The sequence below is a fragment of the Lithobates pipiens genome, unplaced genomic scaffold (assembly GCF_037356315.1).
Source record: "Lithobates pipiens isolate NorthernLeopardFrog02 unplaced genomic scaffold, aLitPip1_a1.2 Scaffold_13, whole genome shotgun sequence".
Taxonomy (NCBI): Eukaryota; Metazoa; Chordata; class Amphibia; order Anura; family Ranidae; genus Lithobates; species Lithobates pipiens.
The window spans coordinates 446571103-446591680 of NW_027507718.1; the positions used below are offsets into that span (position 1 = coordinate 446571103).

Consider the following 20578-nt stretch of genomic DNA (forward strand, 5'->3'; position numbering starts at 1 on the left):
TTTTTTACTTAGTTTGCATTGTTGTCCGTTTTTAATCAAGTTTAACAGTGGTAGCATGGAGTGTAGCACATCATGTGAGGAGTCGTGGGATTTTGGAAATTACTAGAATCTTGCATAAAATTCTTTAAGTGTGGAAAATTTTGCACCAGTTTCCTCTTGCAACAAATCAAACTCTTGGTAGTTATCCAGTTTGAGCCGATTTGGTAATACAGGAAAATTTGAATAGCTTTAGTTGACCCTTTTTTTTTTTTTTTTTTCATGTTTGTGTGAAAGGGTATTTTCCAGGAAGTTTCTGTATTCGTGGAATCTCTGTATACATGCTATGAGACAGAATTAAAAATTTTGTTATAGATTTTTTTTTTTTTTTTATATGCAGCTTTTTATGTTCAAAGCATGTGGTTGATGTCAACAATAGAGACCGTTTACTGCAGTGATTTCTCTAGGGTGAAACCAAGAACCTCAAAGGAGAGAAAAATACAGTGTTTTTGTCTACAGCAAGCCAAAATTTAGTGGGTGTGAAGGATGCATTTTTCAGCCTATCAGCAAGATGTGAAAGGCTTCTGTTAACCAAGCAGAGTAATCTCTCAAGCCGAAAATACACAGCAGAAAGTCGCAAATACCTTCTTCAGTAGAAAATCTGTGCAATTGGGAAATGTTACATGGGAGTAGAGCTGCATGATTCTGGGAAAAATGAGAATCGCGATTCTTTTGCTTGGAATAAAGATCACGATTCTCAAAAAAAAAAATATTTATCTGTGAAGGTAGATGTCAAGTCACTGTTTTTTGTACATATTATATTGGTTTTTACCATTTGTCACATTCTAGGATGGTTTATGCCTTTAAGCACTTTAGCCTAATCAGTGGAGTTTAGCATCTGCTGACTTTACACTTAGCCACTGTTATATACAAAGGGTCTGAGCAATCATTCCTTAGCCTAAGGTAGCGCCACCACACCCCATAGTCCTTCAAATATATCATTGCTAAGTTTGTATTACCTAAAGCCTGCTTCTGTGAAGTCTCAGTCACACTGTGTGCACACTGCGCAGTCACTGCAGTGTTTCCCGTGTCTCAGACTAAGCGACAGTGTGGTTCTGCCCACTGGCATTCACCGCAGTGCATCGCTCTCTGCTCTGCTGACGAATGTCAGTTCCTGTTGCTGACGTCAGTTCTGATATCGGCACCATGCGTTCCACGCTGGTTTCTGATGGCTTCTCCTCTGGTCAATCCAGTCCAGTCTACATGCCAAAAAATTTAGTTAATCCAGGCTGGAGATCAGGGGGGGGGGAGGTTGGTGTGAATCGAGATTGCGATTCTATGTACAATTTAATTGTGCCGCTCTACATGAAAGGATAACTGTGTTGGCCTTTGGGGGGGGGGGGGGGCTGCTGAGGTTAAAGGGAACAAAAACACTTGGCCCTTGTGCTTTAGAGGGAAGAGGTTGTATGGTCTATTATTATTTGTAGTAGGGAGGGAGGGGTGATGTAAGCAATAAAAGTTTGGCCTTTCAATGGCTTGTGTTTCGTGTAACAAATCACTATTCACCAGGTGACAGACCTTCTTCTTCTTCTTTTTTTTTTTTTTTTCTTAATCTTGTTTGTGTGCCTCTATTATTCCTACATCCAAAGATGGCGTGTGTGTATAGATATAGATAGTGTGTGTGTATATATAGATATAGATATAGATAGTATGTGTGTATGCATACATATGAGGTGATTAGCCTTAGAGAGAATAGATGCATTTTAGACAGTTTAAAGGCGAGGCAGCCCAGATTTATTACAAAATGTATAGATAATCTGAACACAAACTTGCAAGGGTTTCAGTTTCAGTCGAACCAGTTAGGGAATACCCGGCTCTCACTTTAGCAGTACCTCCGCTCTTATTAATGGATCCCTCAGACACTAAGGCACGCAGCAGCTCACGCGATGACACTGGCTCACACCTGTCTCCCTAGCGTGAAGTCCTACTGTCTCTTGGACCGGTCCCATTTGACTCTCGGGTGGCGCCGTGTTTGCAAAATGGGAGTTCTGAGCTATCCTCAGATTTGGCTTACGACCATGCACACCTGAACATTAGAACATCTGTCAGTTTTTATTTCTTTCTGTGCCCCCGTTAAGGTTATTCCCCTCTCTATTTGTCATGTTTACCATCATTGAAAGTAAAAGAAAAATCCCAAATTTTGGGTTGTTCCCATAAGAGTAATGGAGGGGAAATATTCCAGTGTGGATATTGGTTCTGGTGACTTGGGAGTCCCCGAGGAATATGCCTTAATTTGTAGGGATTTCCTCACTTCCCTTTTGGCTATGAGACAGGAAGTGAATGGAAATCTCCACAATGGGATACAGATAGTGAAAAAAAAATTGGACTGGTTTATAATTCTCCCCTGCTCTATCCAAAATGAAAATTTAGCCTAGAGTTCTACTTTAACTTAAACACACCTTTCTCTGCTCAGAATATGCACACTCTGGAGCTTCTCAGACAAACTTTGAGAATTTTTACTTGATTGGTTTAGTTTACTTGAAGCGGAACTACGGTATATTCAAGCAAACACCTCCTCTACAAAGTCTGTGAGGTCCCTTGTTGGCATCTTCTGCTCGGCTTCTTCCAGGTTCTCGTACTTTGACCACCTTGACCTGCTGATACTGAATAGCAGAACCTCCTGCACATTCGCAGAAGATCATTCCTCTCGCCACCAAGTCACCACGCTAAGCATGTAAACTGAGCTGCGCCGTGTACTGAAGGAAGACAAGTTTTTTTTTTTTTTGTTTTTTTTTGTTTTTTTAGTGCAGAAGAAACGCAACATGTGCTGCAATAACTAGAACCTGTTCACTTTAGTTCCACATGCTTTACATTTTTTTCAATGGGTTTTATGAAATGTATGCTCTTTGGAAGTAATAGTGAATTAAGCATTTTCATATGCTAAATTGAAATTGTGTTGTGCTGTTACATAGGCTACTTGAAGAAAAGGCACAAGTCCAATCTAGTTCAGCCAATAAAAGGAATATGCTTGAGGCTCAAACTTCAACCCATTATCTGGAACTGATTTCTCCATTTAGGGTATTTGGGTAAAAGAGTGATAGCTAAAATACTTTGCAGTTCTGAAGAAAATTCTAATTAAGATTCATTTTAGTGCTTGCCATCTTTCTAAAGAGCCTCAGCTTTTGCTGTATACCGTATTGGCGTATAACACGCACTTTTTTCCCCTTAAAATCATGGGTGCGTGTTGTACGCCGATCCCTCCGCTGATCGCCGATGAGATACATAGCCGAGTGTACTTGGCTCTTCTCGGCTCCTCACAGTCATGCCCAGTCCCACCATTGTACCTGTGTTATGTCCATCATAGGGCAGGACTGGGTGTGACTGAGCAGAGCCGAGTACACTCGGCTATGTGTATCTTGGCTCCGCCCAGTCCCTGCGATCTCTGAGGAGTTCACTCCGCTCTGGCAAGTCTCAGCGGCGCCAATTTTAAATCGTCCAAGTGATGGACACTTGGGGCAAGGCTGTACTGACAAGGCTGCAATGGACACTGATAAAGCTGCATTGAAGGGCATTTAAATGTAAGTGTTTTTTCCCCTTCCCTCCTTAACTTGGGGTGCGTGTTATATGCCGATGAATACGGTAATTGAAAGGATGAGCCTTTGGACTGGCTTTTCCTTGTTCTCGGAGAAATTGGGTGACTGCTTGATTTTGTATTTAGATACAGTTCTAAAAAATTTTAATTACTTTTTTTGTTGATTTTCTTAAATTTTTTAATGTAGCTAGAGAATAAGGCTAGGTTAAACCCAAGGGGTCCTAGGTTAGCACTTTATCAGCAGAAAAATGTAAAACGCTATTTGGCAATCCTAAGCTAGTTCAAGGAGGAAATTCTTTCCCACTTCCATTCCCAGCATGCTATTAATTTCATGTTACAGTTAATTATTGCATACCTTGAAGAGTGCTTTAATTGACTCTGTATGATTTGAATTCACCAATTTGTAAAAATATTTAAGTGAAATTAACTGATGTTGAATTTGTATGTCACAACAGTGACTTTAATTTGTCATTTTTTAGAAGCATAAGGGCCGGTTCACACTGCGGCGCGAGGCGAGGCGACACGGCTCGCCTCGCCTCGCTCCCGCAAGTCGTCCCCATTGAGTACAATGGAACCGTTCTGAGAGGAGCGACTCGAGTCGCTCCGACTCAGAAAAAAGGTTCCTGTACTACTTCGGGGCGACTTCGGGGGCGACTTGCATTGACTTCTATGCAGAAGTCCTCTGCAAGTCGCCGCTGACCCCCCCTGCAAGTCGCGGCGAGGAAGTCGGAGACGCCTCGCCGCGGCTCGCAGTGTGAACCGGCCCTTAAAGTTCCATTCACCTCTTTAATTAAAAAAAAAAAAAAAAAAAAAAAGAGAAATTTTGCCGAAAGGTTACGTTAATTATAAACATATTAAAGGGAATTTCTAAGACAATGGGACTCCTTTGTTTTATTGGATCCCCTCTCCTCCATGAAGAGGGCCCCACTACCTCCTGGCAAATATCAGAAGTCCCTATCCTGCTGTTTGTTCGTTCTGCCAAGTGCTTCAATCGCCACAAAAACTGAATATTTTCCAGCAGGTAAAATCTAGTTGCAGATCCTGCATAAAATGTTACGACAGACGCTCAGTGGGGACAATAGATTTTCTATTTCATATGTAACAGTATCTAGCGCGCTCTATCTGCTCTTATAAATTAATCCAGCAGCTACAGTTCATAAAGTGCATACAGCAACTCCGTTACAAGAAATCACATAACAAAATCTTTGTGTGTACACACACACATTTTATATGTATGTATGTATGTATGTATGTGTGATTTATTTATATATAATTATGTATACATATAAATACATTTTTGCATAAATTCGTATTAAGTTTTCCCCAAGGGTCCATAAATGCCTTTTTATGTGCCTGTTTGGGATGGTTTTAAAATAAAATATTGTATACGCAGGTGTACAGCTCTAGTAAATTGTATTCCCCATACTGGATCAGAACAATATGGCCCACCTAATGCATGACCAGAGGATTGGCATCCTATCCTATAAAAACTTTTGACAAAAGTGCGTTGGGGAAAAATACTACAGGTGCGTTTTTTTTTTTTTTTGCCCCATAGACATTAATATCCGTGCATGAAAAATGGTTAAACGCGAGCAAAAAAACACCTTTGTGCCTGAACATGCAGGCACAAAGGTGTTTAAATGTTTGCGAATGATGGGACATTTACAAATATGTGAAGAACCCCGGAGCCCTTGTATGCACGTTGTGCTTTTCCACCTCTAGGACTGTTGGATGACAAAAAACGAATCTGTTCATCCAAGGGCAGATCAGATATAAATGCATGCACATTTAAATGCAGGAGACATTGATCACATTTTCTTTTGTTTTAATAAACAAAAGCAAGAGGCCTGTGTGAATGAGGGCTAAAGCTGGTGTAGATGCGTAGATTGAAGTTCAGCAGGGACGGAGTTTTGATCCATGTATGGCCACTGTAGTTGGACAGTAGACGATCTACCAATCCATCTCTTGTCAACTGCCCTGTCTGATTTTAGCTGCTTGATCAGTGCTGCAGGCTATAGACAAAGACTAAGCGGGGAGGATTCCCCTCATCCACCTCCAGTGTGTAGATGGGGGAATTGGGTCAGTATGTATTTTTTGTTAAACCCGCTTCCCAAATGAGTAAAAGGGACTGGTCTATGGCCAGCTTAAACTGGAGTTCCGCCCCCTTCAAAAATTAAGTCAGCAGCTACTTACTGTAGCTGCTGACTTTCAATATTAGGACACTTACCTGTCCAGTGATGTCGGCACCCCAGCCAATGTTTCTATCGGCTGTTGGGTGCTGTGATCCTACTGCGCATGCGCGAAGCTTGCTGCAATCCCTTACTGACCCAGCAACAGGGGAGGGAGGAGGAGGGGGCCGAACTTCTGACGTACGTCATTGCAGCAAGGTCTGACGGAAGTATGGTTTACACTCCCTATCTTTTTGGGGATCATGAGGAATACAGGTTGAGCTTGCAAACACTGGCTTTTTTTACGGTTCCTGAAGCTCTTAAATGCCACTAGCAGGTTGGATTTGATTTAAATGAAGTAGATTTAAAATCCCTAATAAAAAGGGGTGATTGAAATCCACTCCATTTTTAAATCGTCATTTTTTAAAGCACAGCTATCATCTCTGTCCTGCAGCGGATCCTCCTGACCCGCTGTTGACTTGACAGTCCCATTGACTTTAATAGGATGGCTGGTGATGCGGCAGTGACACAACAAGGTTGTGGAAGTTGGCGGCAGCAGGTGAGTGGATTCCCGCTAAGGGGTGCTGCCATGATGGATCTGAAATGACGGGCTCTTTAAATGTAAGGACTCGTTCTCGCTGGTAGTTAAAATCTTTAATATTTGCAAACAAAATGAAGGTTTTTTTATTTAGAATAATAAACTGTCGGGTTAGTAAAACAGCAGTATTAGAACTGATACACTACAAACTGTATAGTTTTGCAAAACAATGGGATAAAGGAATATTCCTGAACTTTGTTTTATCTCATGGTTACTGTGAAATTGTGTGAATGCATCAATGCAGTTCATAATATCTCAGCTTGCAGAGCTTGGATTCATTGAACGAGTTTACCAAAAATGTAAATATGTGAATATACAGCCTCATGCCACATAACTAAGCTCCATTTAATGCTGAATAAACTAAATTATTAGTGTATCTTACTGTAAGTAGAAAACTATCTTTTAGGTAGATTTTTTTTTTTTTTTTATAGATTTTTTTTAACCACCCTGGCCGCTAGTAAGTTCTAATATTACTATTAATTTTATAGTGTTACCCCCCCCCCCTTCACTTTGCAAAGAGAGAATCCCAAATTACGTGAGAAATAAAAAAATAAAAAAAATTGCTAGTACGTGAATGGATAATGGAAGAAGGCAGATCTTTACCTTATTTACCAATCTCTGGGTATGGTCTATTTTGCCTGTAGTAAGCCAACTCCATAGTATTGGAACTGAGTTTGTAAAGGCCTTGTGTGTATTTCTTATAACTTCAGGTGGAATCTAAAATGATTCTTAAACAAATCCAGCACAGATTCCAAGGAAGCCTTCCAAAGGGCATAAGTTAAAGAGGTTGTAAAGGTGGTTGTTGTTTAAAAAAAAAAAAAAAAAAAGTCGTCATACTTGCCTGCTCTGTACAAGGGTTTTGCACAGATCATCCCCATTCTCCTCTTGTGGGGTGCCCCCCGGGAGAGCTCAAAATTTCATCCAGTATGGTATCCTTTTAGTAATTGTGTAAAGCATTCATCTTTTGATAAATGGTTTTAGTTTTTTTGCATTACTACATTATGTCATGAGGCATGCCACAATTTGACCACTTCAGCTCCTACCACCTGCACACACCAAAGGACCAAAGCAATTTTTTACATTTTTTCCTATGGGACTGTTGATTCGGCAATAATTTTGTTAATTTGATATTAAAGTTGTTTGTTGTTAACCAAAATAAAAAATGTTATAGTTGCCTGCTCTGTGTAGTGGTTTTGCACAGCCCAGATCCTCCTTTTCTCGGGTTCTTCGCTGGCTATGTGTGTATGTGTGTATGTATGTATGTGTGTGTGTGTGTATATATACATACATACATATATATATATATATATATATATATATATATTGTATGTACCCCAGTATTTTGTTTTCCATTTTATCTCGTTTATTGTCACAGTACTTTTTGAAATTTGTGTAGTTTGAAGGATAATACTCTGCAGCTATAACATGCAGATCTGCAGATTCCCCCAAATCTCCTTTCTCTCTTGTATTGAATTTCATAAATTGTCACAAGGTAATTTTTACCTAGTATATGTATGTAGGTATTAAGAAATTTCTTGATTCCATGGAAACGGTATTTGTGTCATATACATTATTCATCAGTTCCTATGGAAACACGAGTGATAAGTGGTCAGTTGCTTACAGGTTTAATGGAGCAGTACATATAATCAAATGTATATCTCTCAAGGATCTAGCGTTCCATTTCCTGTTCGTTGTAATTTTAGTTGCACATGTAAATCTTTTGTATTGTTTGAGCCTGTTTTGTGTAGCTGTCTAAGTATACTATTCATTAGAATTTTTCGGTATCAGTAAATCCCATTGAAATAAGAGTTTGGTGTCTTGCAGAGATATCCATATCTGAATTTACTGTGTGCAGGCATACTTTTGCTAATAATTTGTAGGCATGCTGGTGGTTATAAACCTTTGGTTTGTGTGTTTGTGTGTTTGTGTGTTTGTGTTTGTTTTTTTTTTTTTTTTCTTCTAAATCCTAGCTTTACATTGGGGTGTATTGTTACAAAGTGCCGTGGCTGTGCACAATGCGGTAATTCATAGTGATCCAATTTCTGCAGTGATGTAAGTTAAGGTTGAAGTTCAAGTGGTTCTGAAACCTCAAGGTTTGTTGCGCTAATGCGGTAAAGTAAAAAAACTGTGTCCAGGATGCCCACGGCCTCCCCATACCTATTTAAGCCTGATTTTGATCGAACACACTGCCTGAGAGCAGCGGCTCCCTTTTTTTCCTCACTAGTCAGATTGATAACAGTGGGAGCCATTGGCTCCTGCTGCTGTCAATCAAATCATATGAATAAGGGGCGGGGCAAAGCATCGCTGTTTGTGTCTGTGGACACAGCCAGTTAGGCTCAGGAGCAAGACTGCATAAGTACCCCTCTTCTGCCTCCCCAGCAAGAGGCTTTCTAGGGGTGGGTACTTGGAAGGCACAATGATCAAGGACTGCTGGCAGGGGACCCCAGAAGAGGATCGGGGCTGCTCTTCAGTACCCGACACTTTCACCCTCTTCCAGCCCAGGTAAATTTTCAGCTTTCAGCGCTTTTGAATGCCACTCAGCCCTGCAACATTGTACCCAAATTCAATTTTTCAAGACAGACCTTTTATTTTTATTTTATTTTATATTTTTTTAGGTGGTATTTAATCACAACTTACTTTTTCTTTTTTTTTTTGCGCTGTAAGTTTGTTATAAGATTTTGCAAATCTTCCTTTATAAATTTGATACATTTATTCTGCTACTTTTTTTTCTAAAATAACCCAATCAGTGTATATTATAATGTGTGAAAGTTGGACCACAAGCAGTGGTCTCTATATTTTAAAAAAATATATTAATCTTGCTGTACCTTTTTTACTGTGACCAGAGCACTACTACAATGTCATCATAGACACTGCGGAGGTCATCAGGATATTTTTTTTTAAACCATGGTTGCTTATTAACAAATTATCTCATCCGTTATCATTTTTGTGAGTGGCATACAGTTCATATGCCATTGTGTACTATTATGATAGTTGTGATTGGCCCCTATACCATGTGATCCCTGTGACCAATTACAGAGATCACAATAGTACACATAAATGGCTATGAATGACAAGTCATTGTGTAATATTGATATGTGATTACTCCCAGCAATCACATGGTACCATGGTCTGCCCAGTACAATTATCGGCCTTCTGCTGCGCCCTATGGACACGACAGATTACAAATCGTGCTGCTACGTGCCCCCTAGGGCGTCATATGACATCCTCCTGGGATAGTGCTTCTGGTAGGATATCATTTTACAATAGGCTGGCTGGGAGGTGGTTTAAAAATATAACGTTCAAACAAATGGCTAAATATACAGCTGAAATATAGATATCATATCTGTGTGGTAGAGTGGCCAGACGGGAAAAGGCACATGACAGCCCGCCTGGAGTTTGCCAAAATGCACCTGAAAGACTCTGACCCTGAGAAACCAAGTTCTCTGGTCTGATAAAACAAAGATTGACCCCTTTGGCATGAATGGCAAGCATCATGTCTGGAGAAAACCAGGCACTGCTCACAACCTGGCCAATACCATCCCTAGAGTGAAGCGTGGTGGTGGCAGTGTCATGCTGTGGGGATGTTTCAGCAAGCAGGAACTGGGAGACTAGTCGGGATTGAGGGAAAGAGTAATGCAGCAATGTACAGAGACATCCTTGATGAAAACCTGCTCCAGAGTGCTCTGGGGTGAACGTTCATCTGCCAAAAGGACAGTGACCCTGCGTCATTGCACACAGCCAAGATAACAAAGGAGTAGCTATAGGACAAACCTGACAGAGCCCAGACTTGTACCTGATTGAACATCTCTGGACAGATATGAAAATTGGCTGTGCAATGACGCTCCCCATCCAACATGATGGAGCTTGAGAGGTCCTGCAAAAAATAATGGGAGAAACTGCCCAAAAATAGGTGTGCCAAGCTTGTAGCATCATACTCAAAAACACTTGAGGCTGTAATTGGTGACAAAAGTGCTTCAACAAAGCATTGAGCAAAGGCTGTGAATACACTTATGTGCATGGGATTTGTTTAAAATCTTTGCATGTTTATAAAAAAATAAACAAAGCTTTCACATTGTCATTATGGGGGTTTTGTTTGTAGGGTTTTGAGGAAAATAATGAATTTAATTCATTTTGGAATAAGGCTGTAGCATAACAATGTGGAAAAAGTGAAGCGCTGTGAATACTTTCCGGATGCACTGTAGGTCCAAAGGCTTTGCAGGGCAGCTTTTGTGATATTTTACTTGCAAGGGACTGTTTTTGATTACAGAAATTACAAAAAAAATAATACTATACAATCCTTTTTCTAATAAAGTATGATCAGAGCAATTCTTAAGCAGGATGTGAGATATTAGTTTGTAACTCAAAATCGTATTACTTTGAAGAAAACAAATCCTAGCATTTATGATGTGAGAGCAACTACTACTCCTAAGTCTGAAATGACCTGCTCCAAAATTGTACTTTTTTTTTTCCACCAGTAATATATTAGGTGCTATTATGACGAATATAAACAGTGTAGTAATTTTAAGATCTCTAGAGCAGTATAATAAAGTTGGTTAATTTTATGGAAGCAAATTTTATATTTTTTCTTATTTTTTGTGTTTTTGTTTTATTAGCCTTTTTTTAGAGTTGGCATGCTTTTGGTTAAACCCAGATTCCAGGTTGATCCTGGAGTAAAATTGGGTTTTCTTGACATTGGCACTACTGTTTTTAGCATGTATATGTGCGTGGCCCTCTTGTGGTTGCTTCTTCTGGGAAACCGTGTGCTTGTAAAGTGTATCTCCTTTTTTTTTGTTTTTTGTTGTTTTTTTTTTTCCTAAAATTCCAACCTAAAGCTTTGTACTTTCACCTATAAATCACAGTTTTTCAAGTTTGTTAGGTGTGGTCTTCATGTATTGTCATGCATTTCCCATGTTGGAATGTAGACTTTTAAAATCTCATTAGGCTAGGTTCTCTTCTGGGGGGGCTCTGTGCTATTTTGAACGGCTTCTTTGCCTGTGGTTTCTGTAGAAATAAGGCCCCTGCTTTTTATGAAACGCGGCTGCATAGAAACAGCGTGGCGCTTTAGTATCATGTGTTTCCTTGTTGGGGAAACCGCATTGTTTTTCAGCGCATGGGAGGTGTTAAGTTAATGACACCCCTGCATGTCCTTCATCCGGGTGCTGGAATGTGTGACGTCACTTGGTTTTGTTTGACAGCGGGGAAACCAACATTTTCTGGAAAGATCTACTGCTTTCCTTTAAGAAAGGATGACTGTATAACGGGGGAGAGGAAGATTTTATTAACTTGGGTTCCAAATATTATCTTTTTGCTGTAAGTTGGAAATTATGCCCTGGTATGAGTATTAGAGAAGGGAGAACAAGAGGTTTGGCTACCTCCCATATATTCAAATTTTTTTTTTTTATTATTTAAATGGTCTGAGAAATGCACCCACTTGGTCTCTAGAGTTTATATTCGAAGGAAAGGTTGTAAACTTCAGATATGAACAAAGCTTATCCCTCCATAGTGTTGACTTGTTTTTCAATTAAGAGTACGAAGTGTCATTTTTGTCTGCTGTTTCATTCCATTGCTATCAGCATAAATCACTTCTGTTCAGTTTTCCTGACACCAAGAGGAAAAAAGGTGACAGGTGAGGGTTCTCCAGCACACAGCTTGTGATTGACTGCCTCAAAGCCACTGCACAGAACAGCTAAGTTATTTACAAAAAAGAAAATCTGCCTTTACAATCACATTAAAGCCTAACTCATGTTGGTACCTTTTTTTTTTTGTTAGCTTTTGAGAGTTTTTAAGTGGTTGTAATGGCATATGTATGTATGTATGTGTGTATATATATATATATATATATATATATATATATATATATATATATATATGTGTGTATATATATATATATATATATATATATATATATATATATGTATATTTATATTTATATATATATATATATATATATATATATATATATATATATATATGTGTATATTTATATATATATATATATATGTATATATATATATATATATATATATATATATATATATATATATATTTATATTTCACCAAAAAAAAAAATGGCTGCACTGTGCAGTGGTATTCTACTGAAGTCCCCCGCCAACACCATCTGCTACTTCTTCCATGGTGCCCTCTTAGTGGGCTGTGTCCCCGCTCACTCCTCTCAAGATATGACTGAGAGCAGTAGGGGTGGGAACAGGTATGTATTTTTTTTTTTTTTTTTTTTTTATTTTTTTTTACCTTAATGCCATAAATGCATTCAAGTAAAAAATCTTTTTAGTTTGTAACCACTTTAAGCCATATGAATAAAAACTGATCATTGTAAGAACGAAGGCCTGGTCGGATCAACAGGTAATTAAATTGTTATAGGAGGTACTCCTTTATTGTTGATGGATTGCATTACTTTTTTTTTTTGCTCCTGTTTTAACAGTAAGAAAAGTTTGTTTGCTCCACCAATTTTTGCTTTACAAATTAAAAATGAAACATGGCTGATTGTACTGTTAAATACTGACTATTTCTAGAATTTGAAATCTGATTATATTTTTTGTATTTTCTAGGTTTCGAGAGCATTCTAGAAGGGCTGTATGGACCAGGATTACGTAGAGACCTCAGTTTATTTGATGGTATCTAACTTCTTTTTATACACTATTTTTGCCTTTTTCATTTGTAAATCGGTCATCTAGAAATATTTTTGAGCAAGGCGCACTCATTGCTTTTTTTTTTTTTTTCTTTCTTTTAAAAATATTCCTTTTACATAGTGTACTCTCATGGTAATAAGAGTAAGTTTACAATGACCCTTAGCAGTCAATCGGAAATAATTGTGTTCTATAATTTCATTATAAAAAGCTGATGTGGGTTATGGTCCTATTCGTTGAATATACTATGTATGTTTAATTATATAGTGTTGCCTTGCAGTAACTTCATTGGTGCAAAATTATACACTTCGTGAAGGGGTCATGTTTTGCATGGCTCTGTTCTCACACATTCATTATCATAGCTCATTATACTCAAAGTTGTTGTCTTTGTCCATTGTGACAGTTATTCTCCAGTGAGGAGGGGTGGTAGAGGAGGAAGTGAAAAGTGAATCCTCAGTCTGAACTCCTCCCAGTTGGGTGAGGTTTGCTCTGGAAGTCAGAACCATCTCCACCTTTGGACCCAAAGTCGCCAATATGGGATTGTGAGTGGCTAAAGCCCGGACAAAATGTATACATCTCGCAAAAGGTTTGCACAGAAGTACCCCTTAGTGTAGGAGGCCTACCACAAAAAGTGCAAATTACCTGTGATGCATCCAGATATGTGGTTCTGGTTGAGAATGTTCCTTCTGAGAAACTGTTTCAGGGTTTGTGCGTTTGTGCCTGCTGAGAAGTGGTTTCAGGGTTTTATTCAAACTGATTTGTAGTTCTGAAGCACAATGGCAGTGTTCACGCCATCCTTGACTTGAAAATTCTCAACACCTTTTTGCTTGGTCACAAAGTTTCAGATGCACTGTATCTGGTCTGTGATTGCATTACTGTAACAAGGGGAATTTTAGCATCCATAGGCATGCATGTTTAATAGTCCCCATTTCCCCCAGCATTAGCAGTTCCTGTGATTTGCGGTGGGCAAGCAGCACTATCCGTTTGTGGCTCTTCCTTTTGGTCTGCATTTGGGTTTTTACCAAGATGCTTGCCCCGATCATGGTTCTTCTGCACTTTCAGGGAATTCACATTATCAGATATCTGGATAACCTTCTATTTCAGGATCACTCTGCCCCAGCCCTGGCAGCCATTGTGCAGTAAACAAGACACAGGTTCTTCAAATGTATTTTTAACCTACAGAAGTCTGAGTTAGATGCCATTTACTATTTGGCGAAAACTGCCCAAGCCCAGTAGATTCTGTCCCAGGAATGAGTTTTTGGAGGGTAAACATGTTTTCACCCCGTGTCTTATTTTGAATGAAGGTACTGGGCCTCATGGTGGCCTTAAAGGCAGTGATGTTTGCCCAGTTTCACTCCAGGGATTTGCAGCATGGACTCATGTCCCAAGGCCAAAATGCCTCTGACCTGGTGGCTGACCAGCCCTGCCATCCAATTAGAGAAGCCCTTTATCCCATTAACCCGGATGATTCTCACGACCAGGGATGGAAATGGTCTAAGCACATGGTTGCACTGGGAGTACAGACTTCCAGTCGACATTTTCGAACTTTGATTAATTTGCCTATCCCTGCTATGTTGACCTACTCGGCTTTGGGGGGGGGGGGGGGGGGGCGCGCTGAGGGTTCAGTCTGACCTCTCCACAGACATCGCTTACATCAGTCAGCAAGGCGACACCAGAAGCTGTAGTGCCTTTGATAAGCAGTCCTAATTCTGGCTTGAGCCAAAACGCACATCTCCATTTTTGTCAGCTGTCCATATTCCCAGAATAGGTGATTGGCAGGCGTACTCGCTCTCCATTCGTTAGCACCTGAAAGTGTGGAAAATGGTCTCTTCACCCCAAAGTGTTCTTGAACATCTGTCACCCCAGGGGGACACTGGACAAAGATCTGTTGACCTCCCACTTTTTTGAAAACTGACATTTTATTGAAATTTCAAGGGAAACAAAGAAATCGGAGAAGGAACAATAAGGCACAAGTAATAAAAGCAAACGGTCACAGACCACAGCAAGCAAAGGCATAGAGTACAGCATTGCATCAACTCAAGCAGTACATTACAATGACACTCCGTTACCTGGAGAGTTAGATTCCTGCAGCCTGCTACTGGTCAATTAAACAAACCTTTCAAAGACTAAAAAAAGAGGCGAAAAAGAAGGGAACTTAAGGAGAAAGAAGAAAAATAGGAAAGGTGAACAAAAACACGAAGAGTCGTGCGAACAGCCCTAGAATGGGAGAGAAATGGTGCAGATTAGAAAAAGAACAAGAAAGAAAAGAAAAGGGAAGCAAAAGAAAGGAGACTAAAGTAAAGTAAAGGACGCCCCCTCCGACCCCACGCCCCCCCCCCCCCCTCTACACACAAAAGGCGGGTGCCTCCATCCTATCCCAAAGTCCCCATACCTTGTTATGTTTGTCAAGCGTATTATTTAGAGAAGCTGTAAGATATTCCATACGCCTGACGTCCCTAATTCTAGTGTATAACTCAACTAGTGAAGGGATCTCCCGTTTCTTCCATTTTAGGGCAATTAGGCAGCGCCCAGCCGTCAACACATGGGCTAATAGGGACTGGGAGGATCGGGAGAATGTGGCAGGAGGGAGGCCCAGGAGAAACAGCTTGGGGTCTAACGGCACTTGTGCCTCAAAAATTGTACATAATAAGGCCCTAACCATTTCCCAATAGGGGACAACTCGTGGACATGTCCAATAAATATGGAACAGTGTCCCAACTGCACTACGGCAGCGCCAACAGCGGGAGTCCGCGGAGGGGTAAATAGAATGGAGCAGGGACGGAGTTTGATACCAATGCAGCATAACCTTGTATTGATTTTCCTTATATAAAGTGCAAACAGAGCTTTTGGCTGCACGTGACCAGACCCGCTGCCAGGTCTCCAAAGGCACGGCCTCCCCCAAGTCCCTGTCCCATTTATCCATATACGCGTGCCGCGGTCCCGTCATAGAGGAATCCGCTATTAGAATTTGGTAGGTACGTGAGATCATACCCTTCGGAGACGAGCCCTCCAAGCATACCTTCTCAAACTCAGTTAAAGGGGAGAATTGTAGGGTTGTTGTAAAAGATTGTGCAAAATGGCGGATCTGCAGGTAGCTATAGAATGCTTGTTTAGGTAAATCATATAAATCCTGTAATTCCTGGAAAGATCTAAGTAACTTAGTCCTAGTGTCCACCAGCTGACCAAAACGAAAGAGACCTCTACTAAACCAGGGTTGGGACATTCGAGATGTCAGACTATCCGGAACAGCGGGAGTAAACAAAAAAGAGGTGGCCAGGGAGGCTGGGGAGGACAGTGGATACACTTTTTTGGAGCGGAGCCATAAAGTGCGAACCAGCGCTATTGGTCCCAGTAATTGATATTTACTAAGGCTAATGTCCGTGCTCCACAACATGGAGTTAGGATGTGTAGGGGCCAACCACAACTTCTCAATTTGGGACCAGCGGTTATAGGCGTGTAGAGTACTCCACAAAGCTATTGGTCTAAGTTGGGCCGCTAAATAATATTTGGTTATATTGGGGAAGGCTAAACCCCCCTGATAGCGTGGGGCAAATAGTACAGACCGTGCCAGCCGGTGTCTTCCATAGTTCCAAAAGAGACCTCCCACTTTAAAAGCCAGGCGGACAGGTTTGTGGCCTGGATCAAGATCCAAAGCCTCTGCAGTGGACTGTTGACCCCGTCGGGTCTGTTACAGCTGATATAACTTCCCTCAGGATTCTTCCTTGACTGATTTGGCAGATCAAGATAAAGGGCAGTCTGGTGATCTTGTTGCCACTTCGATATTGGTGCTCCAATATTTCTCGACTCCTAGGAGATACTCTGTGGCCACTTCCAGACTGTCGAGATCTAGTTTCCAGGACAGGTTTACTATCCTGTTCTGCGAGCACTTGCTCTGACTGTTTGGCTATCGAAACTCGAGTGTTGTGAGATACGCTGCTTAAAACTAAGATTAACTTCCTGCTAGGTCCATCATAGCACTTGGCTTGCTTTATATGGTGAGAGAGACCAGTTTCACCCTAGATGACATTACATGGGACATAGACTCTATTTTTTTTTTTTTTTCTCCCAGCCTTTGCTGGTTCAACATTTGCTCTTGGGTGCCCTAGAGGGTGAAGTCTTGGCACTGGCCAGTTTCTTTCAGTGACCACTAGCTACAAAATCTATAGTAAAGGCCTATCTTTACATAGTAGCTCACATTGCTCTCCTTGTGCATACTCCGGTTTCACCTTATGACCTTTAATTTAGGTTATTTCAGTGTTAGAGCCTACTCTGAATGTTCCCTTCACCATCCAGCAATGGTGGTCCTGGAACTGGTGGCCTTCCTTATTTTATAAAGACAAGATGGTTTTGAGGTCCCGAGCCTCATTTCTCTGAAAAAGGGAAAAGCAAAAGAGACTCCCTATGCTGAACCCAGATAGATCCGTATTCCGCATGCAGGCAACAGTTCTTCAACTGAGGCCCCCATAAACCTTCTCAATAGACTTCATGCAAAAGCCGGCACACATCCACAGGCTGTACAATCCTCTCTATTCGTTCTCAGGGTAAAATTCACAGCTAAAAACAGTGCTGAAGTTTTTCTGACATATAAGGCTTTAGTGTGAAGGCCCTTAATTAGGACATTTGCCTCCCTTCTCTTTGTTCTACTCCATAGCTATCTCTGTTTTTAGATGTAGACGTGGCTGTGGGCTCTTGCAAGGACTGTCCTGAATCCCATTCCACAGTCTCTAGGTAGATTGGGCATGTTATTTACTAAGGTTTAAGCCTTTACGTACAATCCCAATAACAAACAAAATTGGGCCGCTATGTAGAAACATAATGCATTGATTTGCAAATCTCAAACTTATATTTTATTCACATTATATAAAAGGAAATGTTACCGTAAATGTCTAAACTGAGTAAATGTACCATTTTAAGAAAAAAGTTAGGTAGGTGAAATTGATGGCAGCATCACGTCTCAAAGTTGGGACAGGGCAACAAAAAGTTGGCAAAGTGGCGCTAAGAGCTAAAAAAAAAAAAAAAAAAAAATTTTGTTGCATCTAATTAGGTTAATTGCCAACAAGTCAGTAACCTGATTGAGTATAAAAAGAGCATCTTGGAGAGTCAATGTTTCAGAAGTAAAGATGAGCAGAAGTTCACTAATCTGTGAAAAGCTGCCTCTAAAAATTGTCGACCAATATCAGAATATTCAACTCAACATTGCAAAGACTTTAAATATGTCACCGCCTCATCCGATCATCCCCTCGGACAGTACTGCATTAAAAACCAGCATGATTCTGTAATGGATATCAGTGCAAAGTCTCAGGAACACTTCCAAAAATCACTGTGAACCCCATTGACCATGCCTTCCAAAAATGCATAGCTCTATTATGCACAGAAGTAGTCCTTTATGAACATGATCCAGAAACGTTGCTGTGTTCTCTGGGCCAAAGCTCATGTAAAATGTTCTGTTGCAAAATGGAAACTGTTCTGAGGTCAGACAAATCAAATTTTGACTTTGAAGCATGGGTGTCATGTCTTCCAGACTTAAGAGGGGGGTGGGGGGGAATTCTGGCTTGTTATCAGCACTCAGTCAAAAAGCCCATCTCTCGGTTTTAGAGCAGCATATGCTCCCAAAGCTCCAGCAACTGGTCTCTGTTCCCAGATGCTTACAGGGTGTTAAAAGAAAAGGGGATGCTACACTGTGATAAACATGGCTCAGTTTTAAACATTTTACTATACAGTAAAGAGATTTACGATTTTATTTTTTTATTTTATGTGAAATCATTATGTTGGATTTAGTACCGTACAAAACCCAACGTCTGTCTTGGCGTCTTTCCCCTGATTGCCTGCTATAAAAAATAAAATCTAAGGATTGCTCAGAGGTGTTATATGGGCTGTCCTAACAACTTTGTTAGCCAGTGTCCTTACCTGACTGTGACAGCATTAAGCCATAGTTAAAGCGGAGGTCCACCCTAAAATGGACCTTCCGCTCATCGGAATCCTCCCCCCCCCTCCGGCGCCACAATTGGCACCTTTCAGGGGGGAGGGGGGTGCAGTTACCTGGATAATCCAGGTAACTGCACCCACTTACGGGATGGCTCTCTGCGGAAAGGGTTTGTAAATTACGCCCCTTTCCGCAAGTGCCCGCCCCCTTCCGCAAGTGCCCCGCTGCCTGCTGGGAAACACACAGATCCCAGAGGCAGCGGGGACCGTCCTTATTGCGCAGCGCAACTCGCGCATGCGCAGTAGGGAACCGGGAAATGAAGCCGAAAGGCTCCATTTCCTGATTCCCATACCCAAGATGGCGGCAGCAGCACCCGAGTGACTATCTACAGATCGGCTTCGGGTGCCGACATCGCGGGCGCGCTGGACAGGTAAGTGTCACTATTTTAAAAGTCAGCAGCTGCAGTATTTGTAGCTGCTGGCTTTTAAAAAAAAAAAAAAAAAACGCGGAGTCCCGGTGGACTCCCGCTTTAAGATTTTAGGGTGCCTGTACCGTACCCCAAGAAAAGGATTTTACAGGTAGTTGACAGATTCTTATTTAGCTTTTGATGGTGTAGGTGTTCCTGCTAAGCCAAATCTCTTTAAAGAGGACAGGAATTGTAAAACTAGTGTTTCACCAGAAAATTTGGCTGCTCAATGACCAGGCCATTTTTTGCGATACGGCACTGTCGGTTTAACTGACAGTCGTGTGACGTTGTACCCAAACAAATTTGATGTCCTCCCCTCACATATAGAGCTTTCTTTTGGTGGTATTTGACCATCTTTGCTGGTTTTTTATTTTTTTTCGCTATAACAAAAAATTTATTTATTTTATTTCAAACGTTATAGCATCTACAAAATAGGGGAAAGATTTATGGATTTATATATATATGTGTGTGTGTGTATGTATATATATATTACCGTATATACTCGAGTATAAGCCGAGATTTTCAGCCTCTTTTTTGAGGCTGAAAGTGCCCCCCTCGGCTTATACTCGAGTCATCGCTGTCTGCCCGCTCGATCAGCGTGTCGAGCAGACAGACAGCGGCCATTCTAGAATTCAAAGGCCGCGCCTCCGGCTCCGCCTTCGCCTGTGATAGGCGGAACACTGAATTTCCCAGCAGCCTGTGTTCCGCCTATCACGGGCATCGTCTCATCCTCGTACTACGAACGAGGATGAGACGATGCCCGTGATAGGCGGAACACAGGCTGCTGGGAAATTGAGTGTTCCGCCTATCACGGACATCCGATAGGCGGAACAGCAGTCAGTGGGAAATTGAGTGTTCCGCCTATCACCGACGGAGGCGCGGCTTTTGAATCCTAGAATGGCCGCCGACGAAGAGCTGAAGGACGGAGGCTCGGCTCGGGACAGGACGGGCCGCAGGCTGGACGGGCCGCAGGCTGGACGGGCCGCAGGCTGGACGGGCCGCAGGCTGGACGGGCCGCAGGCTGGACGCACGCACGCACGCACGCACGCACACACGCACGCACGCACACGCACACGCACACGCACACGCACACACGGATGCATGGACACACACACACACGGATGCATGGACACACACACACACGGATGCATGGACACACACACACACGGATGCATGGACACACACACACACGGATGCATGGACACACACAC

General features: G+C 41.4%; 1 protein-coding gene across 5 annotated transcripts in view; it reads left to right on the plus strand.

The window, feature by feature from the left end:
* The window catches only part of LCORL (ligand dependent nuclear receptor corepressor like), a 140312-nt gene that overhangs the window by 48820 nt on the left and 70914 nt on the right, over positions 1 to 20578 (plus strand). For all 5 annotated transcript variants that reach the window (XR_013272365.1, XR_013272364.1, XM_077477726.1 and 2 more), the window contains exon 2: positions 12901 to 12966. Coding sequence is in view for 3 of the 5 variants with exons in the window: in XM_077477726.1 (XP_077333852.1) it covers positions 12901 to 12966 (66 nt within the window). In the remaining 2 variants the exon portion in view is untranslated. The remainder of the gene's footprint in view (positions 1 to 12900; positions 12967 to 20578) is intronic.